Genomic DNA, 17020 nt, shown 5'->3' with positions numbered 1-17020 from the left:
TTCATTACCCTCTCCATAGATTCATTTTATAATTTGTGTTCTTTTCATTCCTTAGGCTGGGAGGGCCCCTATTGATGATCTCTTCATAGATCTGTGTGATGGCCGTCGTCTTCTGGAGCTTTTAGAGGGCCTGGCTGGGCATGAACTGGTAGGTAAATTTGAATGAGGTGATATACAGTTCATATAATGCAGGGCTATTTAATTACAATTCATTTAGCTCCAGTCAGGAAACATTTCCCCCAGCAAAGGTCCGGAACATCATAATATCTCATTTGCATATACTGTATACTGAAGTTGTCTAGTAGGTATATCAACGTCTTGTATAGTCAACAACTGAATATTTTTTATTAACAGTATTTGTCAACTTTCTCTTTTTAGAGTGTTCCACCTTACTTTCTTATCCGAATGCTGTGTCTCGCCTCATCCCTCCCCTATGTGCGCTAATCATAATGCACAGATCTGATTGGCTGAGTAGCGTAACGTGTGATATGTACAACATATGCGATTGGTCTGTGAGTTTCCCAGTCCGTAAATGATACGCTGATTAAAATAGGACCAACCTGTTGAAATTAAATAATTTTCCATAGTTTATTGCTTATAGGTCCATCCGCATAGTATAGCATTCGGGTCTGGACTCGTGCCACCTATTAGTGGCATCTAATGTAATATGTTCGTCCTGTAATTGGTTGTATAATGGTATAATATTATTATAAGAGGACATAATCAGTGGAGCTCTAGCTTTAGTGCATTTTCCTCAAACACTTTGCTTTTATTTTGTTTATTTTCATTTATTGTAGAGATGCCTTGTAATAGATGTTAATTTTGTCAGGAGTTTTGAGAAAAAGACATAGAGATAGGGGAGCACAATACAAAAACACCCTACATAAAACCAGTCAGTGTTCTTAACTGAAGCTAACTAAAAACGTGGCCTCCAGACTGACCAAGCTTGAGCAATTCTTTATTGAATGGTCACAAATGCTCATCTCCATGTAAAGTAAATAGTGAAACTCTACTAAATCTTTACTAAAAAGATTTTTAAAAGGTTAAATATACCTCATTTTATAATGATTTTTCATGTTTTGCATTGTTTCTTATACACTTCATCAGCGCCCCTTATTACATAAGAGCACTACAGAGAGTTCTACAATTACCATCTGTTTCTCTGTATGCTTTTTTAGCCCCATTTTACCCTGTGCTTCAATGGTCAGGACCCTAACAGAATCACCACAGTGCAGGTTTTATTTGAGTGATGAACCATTCTTAGCAATGACAGTGACACTGATATTGTGTTGGTGTGTAAGTGTGTGTTGTACCAGTAGGAGTGGATCAGATACAACAACTTTGCTGGAGTTTTTAAAAACCGCAGTTTCACCTGCTTGGCTGAAAATAGTCCACCAGGCAAAAATATGTAGCTACTAGCGACCTGTGGGCAGCATCCCATGACCACTGAAGAAAGACTAGAGGATGACCAACACAAACTGTGAAGCAACAGATGAGCTGTTTTCTCAGGCTTCACATCTAAAAGGTGGACCAACAATGTGTCTAATAGAGTGGACTGTAAGTGAACACATGGTGTTTAAAAGCTCTGCCAACACTACTGTGTCGGATAGTCATACTGGCTTAACGCACTCTAACACACCACTACCACACCATCAGTGTCATTACAATGCAGAGAATGATTTTCCACAAATAATACCTACTCTGTGGCCATTGAAGAATAGGGTAAAAATGGTCTAACAAATTGTGCAGAGAAACAGATGAACTACAGCCAGTGAGTAGTAGAACTACAAAAGGCTCCAGTATAGTCAATGGACCTGATAAAATGGATGAAGAGTGTAGATACAAGGTGGGTGTATTTAAAGAGGCTAGTCAATATCACACACCATTTTGTATCCAAATTCTAGGCTATGAGGCTATTAAATGCATAGATACAAATGGAAGCTAAATATGTTGCAGAGCACTGTATACTAAATAGTGTGCAATTATGTAAGATTTATGTATGCACTCTATCTGCAGGTGAAAGAGCGTGGCTTCACCAGGGTGCATTCACTCAATAATGTCAACAGAGCACTGCAGGTTCTTCAGAAGAACAATGTGAGTCCAAGGGGAAACGGTCATATTTACAGTTCCAGGGTATTCCCAGAAGACCTTAGGATGAGATTCCATGATCCAGTTTACATTTTCACCTGTGTTCTAAGCAAAATAACATTAGCAAGCATATTTTAAACAAATGCTTCAGCTATAAACTTTCCAGCTGATAACTTACTGCTACACTGCCCCATAGACCATGTTTTTCATTTTGTTAGTGAAGTTATAATTTCTGATTTAAAAAATCTTACTTCTAGGTTGAATTGGTGAATATTGGAGGAGCTGACATTGTTGATGGGAATCATAAATTGACTTTGGGACTAATCTGGAGCATAATTCTCCATTGGCAGGTAGGAAAACAAAGACTAAATCACATGTACATTCATTTACAAAAGTTTTGCACCCCTTTTTAAATTACATTTTGTTGATATTTTGAGTGACCGTAAATAAACATGCCTGAACAATATGGACCTTTTTATATTTTCTTAGTTGTTTTGTCCATGTTATTATAACTATAAATTAAAATGGGAAGTGGAACAATAAAAACGAGGATTCATATTTTATATGAAACAACCTTTATTTTTGAGGGATTCAATGAAAAAATGTGTTTTTGTTATCTGATTTTTCAAAGACAAACAAAAGAAACAAAGATTTCTTTCACACCATGCTTACATATGTTCCTTGGATATGTTCTTTCCAGGTGAAGGATGTGATGAAAGATGTGATGGCAGACTTAAAGCAAACCAACAGTGAAAAGATTCTATTGAGCTGGGTTAGGCAGTCCACCAAGAATTACCCACAGGTCAATGTTATGAACTTCTCCAGCTGCTGGGAAGATGGTCTAGCTTTCAGTGCTCTCATCCATAGCCACAGGTTTATTTATTAACTTTTATACACACACAGACACACACACACACACACACACACACACACACACACACACACACTTCCTAAACCGCTTCTCCCTCAGGGTCACGGGGAGCCTATCCCAGCGGTCATTGGGCGTATACATATATATACATGTATATATATATATATATATATATATATATATATATATATATATATATATATATATATACATGTCAATCAGGCATAACATTAAAACATCTGTGTTTATACACTCATTTTTCATTTTACTAGCTCTGTTGACCTGACATATGTGCACTTTTGTTCTTCAATTACAGACTACATCTATACTCTATGCTATATCTATACTCTATACTCTATACTTGTTAATCCCTTTTACCCTGTTCTTAAATGGTCAGGGCCCTCACAGTACTACCATAGAGCAGGTATTATTATGGAGGTGGAGAATTTCTACTGCAGTGACACTGATGTGGTGGTGGCATGTGTGTGTTGTGCTGGTATAAGTGGATCAGATACAGCAGTGCTGCTAGAATTTTATAGCACTGTGTCCACTCACTGTCCACTCTGTTAGGGTGCTGTCACACCTACCTTGCGTAGTCGAGACCTTCAGAGATTTTAATTTGGTCTGAACCAAAATAGCAGGTGTGAAAGGTGGCCTGGACCAAAGGTCAAAATTTTGGTCCACTCAAAAGAGGTGGTCTTGGTCTGGGTCAAACTAAACCAAAATTTGGTTTATTTGCTGTTTGAAAATACCTTTTTTTGGATGATTTGTATTTTCAGACCAATTACAGTAAGTTGAGGCAGGATGTCGTCACCCTTTAAACAACAGAAGAAAAACAAAAGATCTGTGAGAGAAGAAAAAATTTCCCTCCTTCATTCCCTGTAGTGCACAGAGAGACAAGGAGAGAAATATTTAATTGTAATTTGGCCCATTGAAAAAGTCAGAAGTTAAAGTCTTGGGAAAAAGACATAAAAATGCCTAAACTTGTACTTTCTAAAAGAAATTTTCTCCATTAAAACGAAAAAAGCTACCTGAAAAAAGCTGCCTGTATTGACAACATGCCGACATTAGATGCACACTCCTGCAGAGATGCAGCCCACAAAGGTATATCAGGTGCTTTGGTGCACTTGCTTAACTGAAATTGAAACCAAAATTAACTGAATCAAATGTATGTAATGTAACAGAAACAGACTTTGAGGTGTTGAAACACCCTTAGACACACCTCCCTGGTGGTTTAGTTTGCAGTTGTAAACTTATGGACAGTAGCTCATCTGTTGCTGCAGAGTTTGTGGTGGTCATCCTTTATCAGTGGTCATTGATAAAGGTGTTTGATGAGATGTTTAAAAACTCCAGCACCAGTAATTTGTCTGATCCACTCGTAACTGCGCAAGACACACTCGCACACCACATTAGTGGCACTTCAGTGCTGCGAATGATCCACCACCCAAATAATACATGCTCTGTGAGGGTCCTGACCAAAGAAAAACAAGGTAAAAGGGGACTAACAAAGTATGGAGAAAAACAGATTACAAAGTGCACTTATATGGTAAAATGGGGCTGATAATATGGACATTGGGTGTAGAAACAGGAAGTGGTTTTAATATAATGACCATTATGATTCTCCATTGAGGTATCAACTAAGAAATTTTGTTGCATTTCATTTTTATTTTTGAAAGACCGGAGTTGTTTGACTGGGCTGTGGTGGAACAGATGGATAAAGCTATTGACCGGCTGGATCATGCTTTCAGGATTGCTGAGAAGCATTTGGGCATCGAACGACTGCTCGACCCTGAAGGTATAATCTAATGTTGTATGTGGGATGTGTACATTTACATTTGCACTGTTAAGATGATGATATTCAGATCTTTGTGAGCATTAATGTTACCACTAACCTGCCACTATCATTCCATTGCCTTGCTCCCATATAATAAATTTGAAAACATTGGATGAACTTACTTTTTGAAATTGAACCCTGACAAAATGGAAGTTTTTCCAACTTTTCTTTCACTTTAACATCTCTGGCTCTCACTTTGGGTGATGTAGCAGTGTAGTTGTTAAACCTCTTTATTAACTTTTAAACTAAAACCCTTTTTTCTTATATCCATAATATTGCACATCTTCACCCTATCTGTCTTTGCCCTATTCTGTGAACGATGCTGTAAGTGGTCAGGGATGGTCTTTGCACAAGGCAAAGCTAAGCAGCTGCCAAGGGCCCCATGAAAATACAATACTGTATGTGCTGATATTTAATAACCTATTCCAAAGTATTTATACATTTTAATACAGGCCCACTCCCCAGTCAAGTTTAGAATGGACAATTCCCTATTGTTGTGTGAATACACAGCCGCATAAATGTGGACTGGTATAAACAAGGCGATAATAAGTGATAATTTGCTATTGATGTGCTTCCATGCCGCACTACATAATCTTAATGTTAGTACAAAAAGCTCCAGTATTGGAATAATCAAGTTATTTACTCAAAACCAGTCATTTGTTACAAATTAATAAATTAGTAATGATTTTTTTTCCAAAATGTAAAGGGATTATTTTACTTAATGCTTCCTGGACAAAGTAATCTTACTACTTACTACTTCTTTCTCTGTACCAAGATATTTCACTATACTGGCAGATACTGTAATTTGTTTCATTACATTTTTTGAAACGACCAAAACAATCTGCCTGTATTGGAAGATGATCTCTAAATGAGGCATATTACATATAACCACCAGATTTAGGATGATTTCACTTGCCAAAATATTTTTTGCGGTGTAGTCAGTTTGTGACTAATTAAAAATGTGCATTTAGTGGGCCTCATTCCTGTCTATTACCTAGGGTCCCAGAATCACCCTGAAAGTGGTCAATGCTTTCATATCATTCCATCTTAGCTGCTGCAATTCGCTTTTCATTCATATTCCAGACAAAACCATGCATAGTCTTCAGTATGTTCAAAATTGAGGTGCCTGGCTGTACACTTAGGTTGCGATCTTTCTGCATCATGGTTCTTTAATTATGGTACACACACAGTACAGTGTTTGTCTAAACTCTCTTCTCTTAAAACTCTTTCTTAATGCTTTCATTTTTTAGTTTGTTCTTCTCTCCTTGTTCAATTGTTATTGTTCACATGATCATTGGTATATAGGGGGGTCCCACGTTGACTGGCTATTCCAAGACTGGCTGGCTGCTGACTCACAAAGCAACAAAATGTTTGGTTTAACAGTTCCTTTTTTGTAAATGCTCTTTTTTCCCCACAAATTAATTGTTTTCTTGCCATATTGTATTACAGTTGCTAGGCTATCAACTGGGTGAACCAATTTGCTACAGCGCCCCCTGAGGAGCCAAATAGTCAAGTTTATTTACATAGTGCTTTTTACAACAAACATTGTCACTAAGCAGGTTTATAGAAAAATCCAGAACCAAGTGGCAACCCAAGAGAAATCCATCATCCTCTGGATGACACCGTATAATAAAACAATAACATAAGAGCAATATAAACAGAGAATAACATTTTACCATTCGTCTAAAATATTAAAAGCGAGAAAAAGGAAAAAAAAAACAGCCTGTCACTGGACAGAAGTATTGAGATTAGTGATAATTGCCCAGAAAACTACATTGATGTTTTCATAGACTCCTAGCTATTACTACTACTAATTCTAATGCTATTAATATTAGTAGTGTAATCACTTGTAGGTTGTCTGACCAGAGGAGGATTTGATTTGATAATTAATGACTACCATTAGAGACCTATCAGAGTAACAGTAAAAACATTTCACTGTTATCTGTGAAAACCATGTCCATCAAAACCATGTCCATCAACCCCAAGATCTACACTTTTTATCTACCAGGGAAAAATAGAGGCTGATTACCAAAAGCGTGACTAAAAAACTGTTAGAAGTGTATCCCAGAGAACCATCAATGTCAATGACTACAGTTAGAAGTCTGTAATGATGATCTATGAATATGAGAAGTGTTCAGAGTACTGTGAGGCAAGGTTTACAATTCATGAGTAGAGTCAATGGCATGCAAGATAAGCCTTCTGCACAAGGTTGTACAGCAGGAAGCTCCATGGTGGTCAACTAGTCCAGAAAGTGATGAGCAAAGGGCACTCGCTTAAGGCAGATGAAGGAACAGTAATGGACTTCACAGGATGGGCAGTTGTTCAGCACAGCAAAGAAACACACAGAGAGTTAGTTCTGTTAGGAGTAACTGAGAACAGTGTACAGTGCAGTTTACAACAGAGTGCAGCAGTGACTTCAGCAGTCCTAGCTATCACAGCCTAACTAAAAGAGAGAGCCAGAAGGTAGCAACAAAGACATGAGTTTCCTGAATTGTCAGAACCCCAATGCTCCACCATCATCAAATGTGAGTGAACGTGAGACAACATTAACACTCCCATTTTACAATAATACTCTATGTCCATCAACCCCAAGATCTACACTTTTTACACTTTTATCTACTAAACAAGCAGGAGTTTGTACTTAAAAACTAAGGCTGTGCCTGAGTCTCTGAGGTGAGCCATGTGAAACACTATACCAATTAGTCAGGTAAGACCTTAACCAGGAAAAACTATTCCTATTACTCATGTTAAGGTTTTCTAGTCTGTCTAGACTAGTCCATAGAAGGAGTGGACTATTATAACAAATTCTGCACTAATTAGTGCTTGTTTAAGAGTTTTTGGTGTATAGAAAAAGTCTAAAAAAATTTTAAATTCTAAAAGAGGTTTATTAATGTCAGGTGTGGCTTGGTTATTTCCAGCAGAAGTTCTTTGAGCAATCGTATAGGAATTGGATTTTATCATTTTAACTAGCTCTTTTTGTTAAAGCTTTTCTTCTTCAGTCTATAGTGGTACAAATGGGAAGATATGTTGCCTGGGCATGTAAAGATGTGGATCTCAGCCCAGTTCACTGCAGAATTGTATATTCTGGCATGTCATCACCCAGTATTTTTTAAATTAACCAGTAAAATGTGCATTTACTTTTTAATTGAACTTTAAAAGATTTACACTTCAACAAAACATGCAAAACAATTCAGCATTGTTGACTGGGTGTTATGAACTAAACCATAAAAAAACAAATCAATATAAAAACCACAGTAATAGAAAGTAAAACTTTCTTGATCCTTCTTTAATAATGCCATTGATTGATGCTTCTTTAATAATGCCATTCTTAAAGTCCTCTGCACATTTCCTTACATCACTTTTACAGGCTCACTAAACTTAAAATATGAAAACAGCCAGTTTACATTTTTAAGTTAATGATTGTTTTAAAGAGGAGCAGATTTGCATTTTTACAGAGATTTCAGGCACTCATGCATGCCTTTTCTCTTGCATTCTCTTTATCTTGCACACTCTGACTTAATATTAAAGAATGACCTAAGACAGGTATCCTGACCATCTTACACAAAACATTTGACAGGACACAATTCTAGTGAGACTCTCATGATTTTATTCCAACATAACAAATTTGCCTGCATCAGTGAAATCGCTTGAAAAGTTGTTTTGTGTACGGCTTGTGGTTGGTCAAAGTGGGTATTAAAATCTCTGAAAATTATTATTTTATTCAAGAGCATTATTAAACTTTCTATGAAGTCAACAAATTAAACATTTCAGAAGAAGAGAACTTGTAGCCTGATTTTTTATTAATTCTTATCATTTGTATAAATGGTTGCTATAGCTCCACTTCAGCCATTTAAAAGAGGACTATGTACATAATTGTGTCATGGTGTGTGGGGGGTTGTGTTGCTTAGTATTGATCTGGTCTAATTCATGTTTCTGCAAGCATCAAAATCATGATCAGTAAGAGGTATTATGCCTTACTTTTAGACCAAATGTGCTGTCATTGCAAATTGGTTGAACTGGTCTATTATTGAATTTTAAATTACATTTAAAAAATATTAAATTAGTAGAACAAACTGCTGCCTGGCCTTGATCCTGGTTTGTCAGCGACTGATGGTCCTACACTGATAGCTATCTGAAAGATTACATGCTATGTCACAAGAAATGAGGGCAGAACCCTCCTGTGAGGAGTGGATACCGTCCTGACTCAAAAAACCAGGCTTGCTTCAAAAGTAGATCAATTATTTACAAAGCCCACATTGTTTTCTGAGAACCACTTGTACAACCAGCAATTTAGTGACCATAACCTGCTATAGATGTTGAATTGGGATGGGGTCAAAGCATATTACTGGGCCACAGCATATAGAAAGGCACTATATAAATAAAACCTAGTTTTTACATTTACCATTGTTCTTAATATAGTAATAATAATAAGTCACTCTTCAGAGAACTACATGAATAAGACACCCCCTCCCCATTATTATAACACCCTCAATATAACAAAATTATACTGCTCCTACAACTGTCAGAGTTCAGCAAAATTCAGACAAACGCGGAGTTCCATAGAAAGAACAGTTTTATTCACAATAGGCAGAGTAGGTGTCAAAGTACAAGCGTGGGTCAGAGCCAGGAGAGCAGAGATGATCACGGCTATGATCATCACAACAGGCAAAGGTAAGTAAAAGGGCAATCCGAAAAAACAGGTCGTATACACAAGCAGAGTAGTCCAAAACACAAAGCCAAAATCAGATAACCAAAATCCAAAGGGCAAGGCAAAAATCACAGTCCAGCTAAACAGGCAAAAGGTCAGAGACAAGCACACTATACGGCAATCAGGAAAACCGCTCAGTAAATTAATGAGAGAAACAATACTTCACAACTAAGTAACGTTTAATACACTATTCTATCCTGAACATGTGACAAACTAGCACAGGTGACATGAGTCAGTAATCGGGTGACTGTGAACGCTGATAGGTGCGTGACCGATCGTCACCGGTCACATGATCTCCCTCATGTTCCTGGGAAATTGAGTTCGCAACACTGGGAGAGTCCGTCTGAGGCATGACAACAACCAACTGTTTTTTTCTGAAAAATATGTGTCTGTCATTTCAACCACTGAATTTCAGAGTCCCTCCATTAGCCAAGAATACAACACAATTTTAGTCAGTTCTGACTGCTAAAAAAGACTATTTTTATGTCTCTGTGTACACACATCAAACTTATGAAGGCTCAATTCTATGTATAGTAAATATAAGTATGTTCTATAAGTCCAGGAGTGAAATTGTACTTTGCTTTTTGCAATTTGCACTATAATAATTGATAGTGCAAACAAGTGCGAACTCTTTTGTTCAACTCTTGTGATAGTGCAAACTCTTGTGTTCAAAACAAAGGTTAGAAGAACAAAGGTTAAAAAAAAACATTTTCTATGTCATTACATTCTGTACTAAACTGGCCTTTCTGCAGTACAGGCCTGTCTCCCATTGAAAACCAGTGGCGCATTATAAAGCGCAAAATATGACAATGGAGACTCCGGACTGTTGAGCAACTGAAGTTGTACATCAAGCAAGAATGGGAAAGAATTCCACCTACAAAGCTTCAACAATTAGTGTCCTCAGTTCCCAAATGCTTATTGAGTGTTGTTAAAAGGAAAGGTGATGTAACACAGTGGTAAACATGCCCCTATCCCAACTTCTTTGGAACATGTTGCAGGCATCAAATTAAAAATGAGTGAATATTTGCAAAAAGACAACAAAGTTTATCTGTTTGAACATTAAATATCTTGTCTTTGTAGTGTATACAATTGAATATAGGTTGAAAAGAATTTGCAAATCATCGTATTCTGTTTTTATTTATGTTTTACACAACGTCCCAACTTCATTGGAATTGGGGTTGTATAACTGACTGAAGTTTCTTTTCTTTTCCATCTTACAGATGTGGCTACTTCTCATCCAGATAAGAAGTCTATAATTATGTACGTCACCTCCTTATTTCAAGTGCTGCCTCATGGTGTGAGTATGGAGGCAATCAAGGAGGTTGAGACTCTGCCTCGAACTATGGTGACTAAAGAGGAACACTTCCACTTTCAAACACAGCAGTGCTACTCCCAACAGGTCAGTTATTTAAATATTTATAATGGGTATGCATGCCTTATGTGTTTTAAGGAAGCTGTAATATAATCAACAGAGAAGTAAACAAAAGTCAAGTATAATAGCAGAGTTTTCAAAACTGTAGTTAAAAAAAAATAGAGAAAGTAGCATTCATAGCAACCATGCAAGACCTGGAGACCACCAAAACTTTCACCATCAGATACAATACTTAAAGCTTTCGTTTTTGAGAGACATGAGGAAATCAAGTTCCTTCTAAGAGGTTTTTACAAGACACATTTAAAAAAATCTTTATAGATGTCTTTGAAAAACTGAAAGCCTTCCAAAAAGAATGGAAGCTGTATGAAAGGCAAAGGGTGGACACACAAAATACTGGAAAACATGATATTATATTTAATAGTTGAGCCTTTTGTATAATATTATGTTAAATATGTGTTCTTTTTCCTGACTCCTAAAAAATTAATAACTTAATAATAACCTGGCCATTTAGACTGAAAATTAAATAAAAGGATGGTCTCTGATTTTTGCACAGTAATACAGGTTAAAAAAAAGTAACTATAAAATTCTCACCCGTTTTTGGTGACCTCATTTTGCTATAAACCTTTTCTTGTTTTTATTCAAAAAATTGGTTGTGTTTTATTTATTCCTCTTCCTGTTCTAACTTATGTTAAATTGCTGGTGTCATATTTAATCTTTGCTTTATTTTTATTTTTCTGTCTTTCAGATCACAGTCAGTGTGGCTCAGAGTGAAGTACGCAGCCCTTCTCCTTCAAGTAAGCCACGCTACAAAAGCTATGCCTTCACTCAAGCTGCATATGTCAAGACACCAGAACAGAAAAGAAAGAACCCTGTCACACAGGTTAGTCTTTTGGAAGTATGTCCTGTCTCCTTGACACAAAGTTTTGTATTCTGTGTGACAGAGTGTAAGGAATGTCTACTCTAGCTGTAGTACAGAAAGATGGTTTTACGTGGTCTAGAAACTCCTAACCCTAGCAACATATGCTACAGAAACAGTCCTGTCCAAACGCAGATTTTAGGAAAAGGCTAAAGCTCACTTGAACTCTTCACACCTGTAACAATCCCAGATCATAACAATGTGATACTATAATATTGCTCCCCAAAATTTAGAAGGACAAGTACAATAAAGCCTATCCAGTTGTCCCATTAAATGCACCTGCACTCTGCAGCCTAGAAATATTGAACTGTCCCACTGCATTTGCACTGATTTAGCAAAACCCATGAATAGATTTAATATTAAAACAATGGAAATGGTAATAAATCATAATAAATAATATGTAAAATCACAGGCATTTAATATTATGTATGTTTATTGTAATATGTACTCTGTTCTTAGCAGATAAATGCTTATTGCCCCAAAAAAATTGATGTAATTTTCACAGGAGTGTAAAACCTTTGCATAATACTGTGTATGTCATCAGTGTCTTGTTAAAACTTGTTAAAACTCTTTTTCCACATCTTGGGGCAGTCGTGGGCTGGAGGTTAGGGATCTGGCCCTGTGACCGGAAGGTTGCTGGTTCGATCCCCAGGGTCGACAGTCCATGACTGAGGTGTCCTTGAGCAAGACACCTAACCCCCAACTGCTCCCCGGGCGCCGTGGATAGGGCTGCCCACTGCTCCGGGCAAGTGTGTGCTCACTAGTGTGTATGTGGTGTTTCACTTCACAGATGGGTTAAATGCGGAGGTGGAATTTCCCTGGTTGTGGGATCAAAAAAGTATCTCTTAATCAATTAATCACTTTCAAAAACACCAGCTGCCCTTTATTTTGTATGGTATTTTATAATTAATGGACCAAACTGGCCTTAGTATGCCTTTATCTGGTCTAGTATTGATTATGGTTTTAATTTTATGTCTTCTGTCATTTATTTTATTTTCCTGCCTTATTTTTGCCTTGATTACTATTTTATTTCTTTACTACCTTTTGTTTCTTTAATTTCAGTGGCATAATTTTCAGTTAAATCCGTTGTAATGTAATGTCATAGGTTAGCCATTTTTGTAAAACCATGGAATACTGAACATTTTCTAAATTCACTTGATATAATGAAACCATCCTGTTTTCTCTATCTTAATTTTGTTCTTTTCTTTCATATATCTGAGGCTATGTCTATTTTTATGTTTGTATATATTTTTTACATTATTTTTTTGATAATTCACCTCATCTAGAATGAGCAAAGCCCTCCCTTTATGTTCATCTGAACCTGTCATTATTAGCTCTTTAGTTAACCTGCCACTTACTTCTTTTGTTTTACATTTTTGTATGAATGTGCATTGTGTGTTTGCATGTATGTGTGGTGTTTTTCTGTTGGTCTGTTTGTCCTCTTTTGCCCTCTTTTCTCTCTCCTAACTCATGTTTCTGACCTCTTGTTTTATTTTTTTAGGCACAATTGAATCAGGTATAGATCATAGCTATTCATTTTAATATTAGGAGCGTTGTTTAAAAAAAAAGTATCTTCTTAGAGCCTGGGTTACTATTTACACAGCCAATATTATCACTGTTTTACTACATAGTAAAATCACAGATGATAAACTTAAAATTGTCAACGTTGTACTCTATAGAGCTGATGGGGCTTCTAGATGAGGTGGGTTTGCCATATATGTTTATACAAATCTTGTTTTTGTGTGTGTTACTCCTAATGTAGAGCCAGTTAATTTTGAATGTCTTTTAATTAACATCATTCTTCATATTTAAAAACATTTAACTACTGGTAACATTTTATAGACATCATTCTGCTCTGATTTACACTTGAAAGTGTATTTTGTCAACTGTTGTAACTGCTTTGATCATTCATTCTCTAATGATAGAAATGTATTTTTCTTTTTTTAGACATAATTGTTTCAGTATTACAGTTCTTCTAAAATGTACTAATGGTGTGTTCTCATCCTTTGATAAAGAGCAACTTATTGTTTTTTATTGATCTTTCCATGGCTTTTAAAATGGTTGATTATTGTATCTTCATTGATAAACTCTATTTTACTAGTTTAACTCTCTTCATAACAGACATCAATGTGTGGTCTTTCATAGCTCTCAGTCTATGTTGAGTGTGAAAAAGGTATTTTTCCACCTTGAGACCACTTCTTTTTTTCTGTTTTCATTAACAACTTACCTCAAATATGTCTTGTTCATCTCATGCTGATGCCACTTCTAACTCTGGTTTATTACAAATTCATAATGCCTTAGAGTCTGATTTTATTTTTGGTCCAAAACTGGTTTCATAATAACAAACATGTACTGAGTAAGACAAAATTCTGCAGGATACATGTGATAAATACTTTGATTTGTGTATTAATTCGTTCAAATATCAACTTTGGATTAGCCCTGAACCCTCTTTTAAGCCCAACATTGATTTAATTATAAAAAGTACTTGTGGTTCATTTTATTGCTTAATTGTTTTACATTTCTAGTCAAAAAAGAAAAAATTCTATATATATATATATAGGATTTAGGATTTAGGATTCTGGATTAATGTTAAAGGCTATTATATGGTTCAACCCTTAACCTCACTATCCACCACAAATTTGCAATTTGTGAGCATTTTACTCTTTAGAGGAGTTTAGAGGCTGGTATGTTTATCTGATTGCTTATCTTTTAGAAAACATCTCTGCCTAATGACCTCCTCTCACATCCTGCTTCAGCATTTCTTAATGGTTGTGAATTTAAAAAACATTAAAACCTTTAAAACCTAAAAGATATAAAAACTGTAAAACTACAGACATTTTTAGCAAATAAAGCAGTCCCCGGAGGCCTTGGTGCTAGACATTGTAAGAGGAATTTCTGCTTTTTCTTCTTAACTTTCAGAAAAGTTCATTCAGTTTACAGTGTTGGAAAGACAGTTTATCAGTGGCTTTAGTATATTACTTTGATCTGTTGCACCAGACTGTGTGTCAACAGAACAACTGTGGAAGTCGAGTGTTATTATTTCATCACATAAATCAGTCCCTTCAGCCATTTAAAGCCACCACATTCCAACCCCTTGATCTAATTTTGAACCACCCTGATTTTATCTGTCTGCCATTGGACATTCTTCCAGAGCATGCAAAGGTTTCTCAAAGCAGAAATACAGAATTACAAAAACAAATACTTTAAAAATCACTTTTTTGTTTTAGAAGAAAGCGTGTAATGTTCTGGTGGTGGTGACATTTAAAGAAATGTCTGTGACAATTAGATACCCACCTTCTCTTCCACATGAAAATGCTTTTTCATTACCCAAACTGCTACAGAATGTGAAAAGTAGCTTTATTTGAAAGCTCTTAATCAGTACCAGAAACCCCTTGTTGTACCTTCTGCAGTCCCCGGAAAAGCTGGAAGATATGTGGCCCTCCCTCAGTCCTCTGCCACAAGGCTCAACCCAGCTAGAGAGTTACCAGAGTGCCCTGGAAGAGGTGCTGACCTGGCTCCTGTCTGCTGAGGATGGCTTGCAAGCTCAACCACCTATTTCCTCTTTTGTGGAAGAAGTGAAGGAGCAGTTTCACACTCATGAGGTAATATAACTGAGTGTTCGCCTGTGTGGTATAATAATTTTAAAATATCTGAATATTTTAAACCATGCTGTAGGAAGTACAGTAAAATTTCAGTTTTTTTGTGGTGTTATGCACTTACAAGTGTGCTTAAAATAAAACCCTTATATAATCTCTTGCTTCCTATGAGTTAGTAAGGTATTGGTCATTTGTTTTTAGATGTGTTTTAAATATGTGTTTTTGAAATTCTTTGTTTTCAGGGTTATATGGTTGAGTTGACTTCCCATCAAAGCAGTGTAGGTAGAGTGTTAAAGGCAGGGAGCATTCTGCTGGCTGAAGGTCACCTGACTGAGGATGAAGAGAGTGAAATTCGTGAGCAGATGAATCTTTTAAACACTCGCTGGGAACATTTACGAGTGGCCAGTATGGAAAGACAAAGCAGGTGAGTTTATAGATGAGTTTAATAGAAATTTAATAAAATGCAAATCGTAATGATGTACTACTAAAAATAAAACTATTTTATATTCCTGAACACCCAGTTGTAAAGTCTAATAATTTAATCAACTTTTAGGACTGGTTGGACAGGTTAAGAGTGTAATAATTGACTGCTGATCATTCCAAAGCGTAAGAAATTATCTGAATTTTCAAATTTTGTGCTAACATTTAAGAACCATGGGCTCCTCTGATGATGCCTAGAAAATAGGGGAAGGCTGTAAAAAGGTCTTAAAGGGCTTCCAGCTCATAATACCACTTTCCAACCACAAGCTTTTGGAATTGCATAAACTAGAAGTGTTCTCAAAGAAAAATGCAAAAAAGTGAAAAAAAAGTGTAAAAAGACTTCTAGATGGCACAGAAAGCATTTGCAAGCTGTGATATCTGAAAGCTACTGTGCTGTCCAAAATTTTGCACATACAACAGTTTTATCTAACAGTTAATAAAATATTGGATAATTGTTATTGGGTAATACAAGATTACTGAAGATTTTTAATCTAAAAATTAATAATTTTCCTTAACTAAAATCCACATTAATGTACAAACACACACACATTTTCTAAGCTGCTTCTCCCACAGGGCCACGGGGACATTAATGTATATTTTGATATATTTAATGTCTTTAAAGGGTCTTGAGGTGTTTTGTATCTAAAAATGACCAAAAGTTTCATTTTTGTCATCATGATAGTTATACTAGTTTCTATACTCTTTGTTTAGTGAATATGCTTTCATCTATTACTTGCTTTAAAATTTTTGGAGTGTACATATAGACATTCCTTTTTGTGTTGTTCAAAATTGCAGACAATGAACCATCTAATTAGTAGTTGTAGAATGCTGGCTTTCTTTTGGATGTTTGCAGCTGGATTCTTAAAAAAAATAGTATTTCAAGTATTTTGACTGGCTTCATATCTATGTCTATGAAACAAAATTCATATTCCATAATCGAATTCTATCATTGACGTTCTCTAGGCTTCATGAAGTTTTGATGGACCTGCAGCATCAACAACTTAAACAGCTTACCACCTGGTTGGATGTTACCGAAGCTCGAATTAAACGAATGGGAGCCCAGCCTTTAGGTCCTGAAATTGAAGATGTAAAACATCAAATTGAAGAGCACAAAGTAAGTGATAATTATTATATTTTTTACTAGCAGAGATAAAA

The 17020-nt window shown here is 36.0% G+C and overlaps 1 protein-coding gene across 8 annotated transcripts in view; it reads left to right on the top strand.

Moving 5' to 3' along the window:
• The window catches only part of dmd (dystrophin), a 177924-nt gene that overhangs the window by 23048 nt on the left and 137856 nt on the right, over positions 1-17020 (top strand). For all 8 annotated transcript variants that reach the window (XR_001858753.2, XM_017717729.2, XM_037543617.1 and 5 more), the window contains exons 3-12: positions 56-148; positions 2017-2094; positions 2346-2438; positions 2789-2961; positions 4636-4754; positions 10722-10900; positions 11619-11753; positions 15200-15391; positions 15628-15809; positions 16829-16979. Coding sequence is in view for 7 of the 8 variants with exons in the window: in XM_017717729.2 (XP_017573218.1) it covers positions 56-148; positions 2017-2094; positions 2346-2438; positions 2789-2961; positions 4636-4754; positions 10722-10900; positions 11619-11753; positions 15200-15391; positions 15628-15809; positions 16829-16979 (1395 nt within the window). In the remaining variant the exon portion in view is untranslated. The remainder of the gene's footprint in view (positions 1-55; positions 149-2016; positions 2095-2345; positions 2439-2788; positions 2962-4635; positions 4755-10721; positions 10901-11618; positions 11754-15199; positions 15392-15627; positions 15810-16828; positions 16980-17020) is intronic.

The sequence above is a fragment of the Pygocentrus nattereri genome, chromosome 12 (assembly GCF_015220715.1).
Source record: "Pygocentrus nattereri isolate fPygNat1 chromosome 12, fPygNat1.pri, whole genome shotgun sequence".
In the NCBI taxonomy this organism is placed as follows: Eukaryota; Metazoa; Chordata; class Actinopteri; order Characiformes; family Serrasalmidae; genus Pygocentrus; species Pygocentrus nattereri.
The sequence above is the reverse complement of the archived record's forward strand: the minus strand, read 5'-3'. Positions and strand labels throughout refer to the sequence as shown.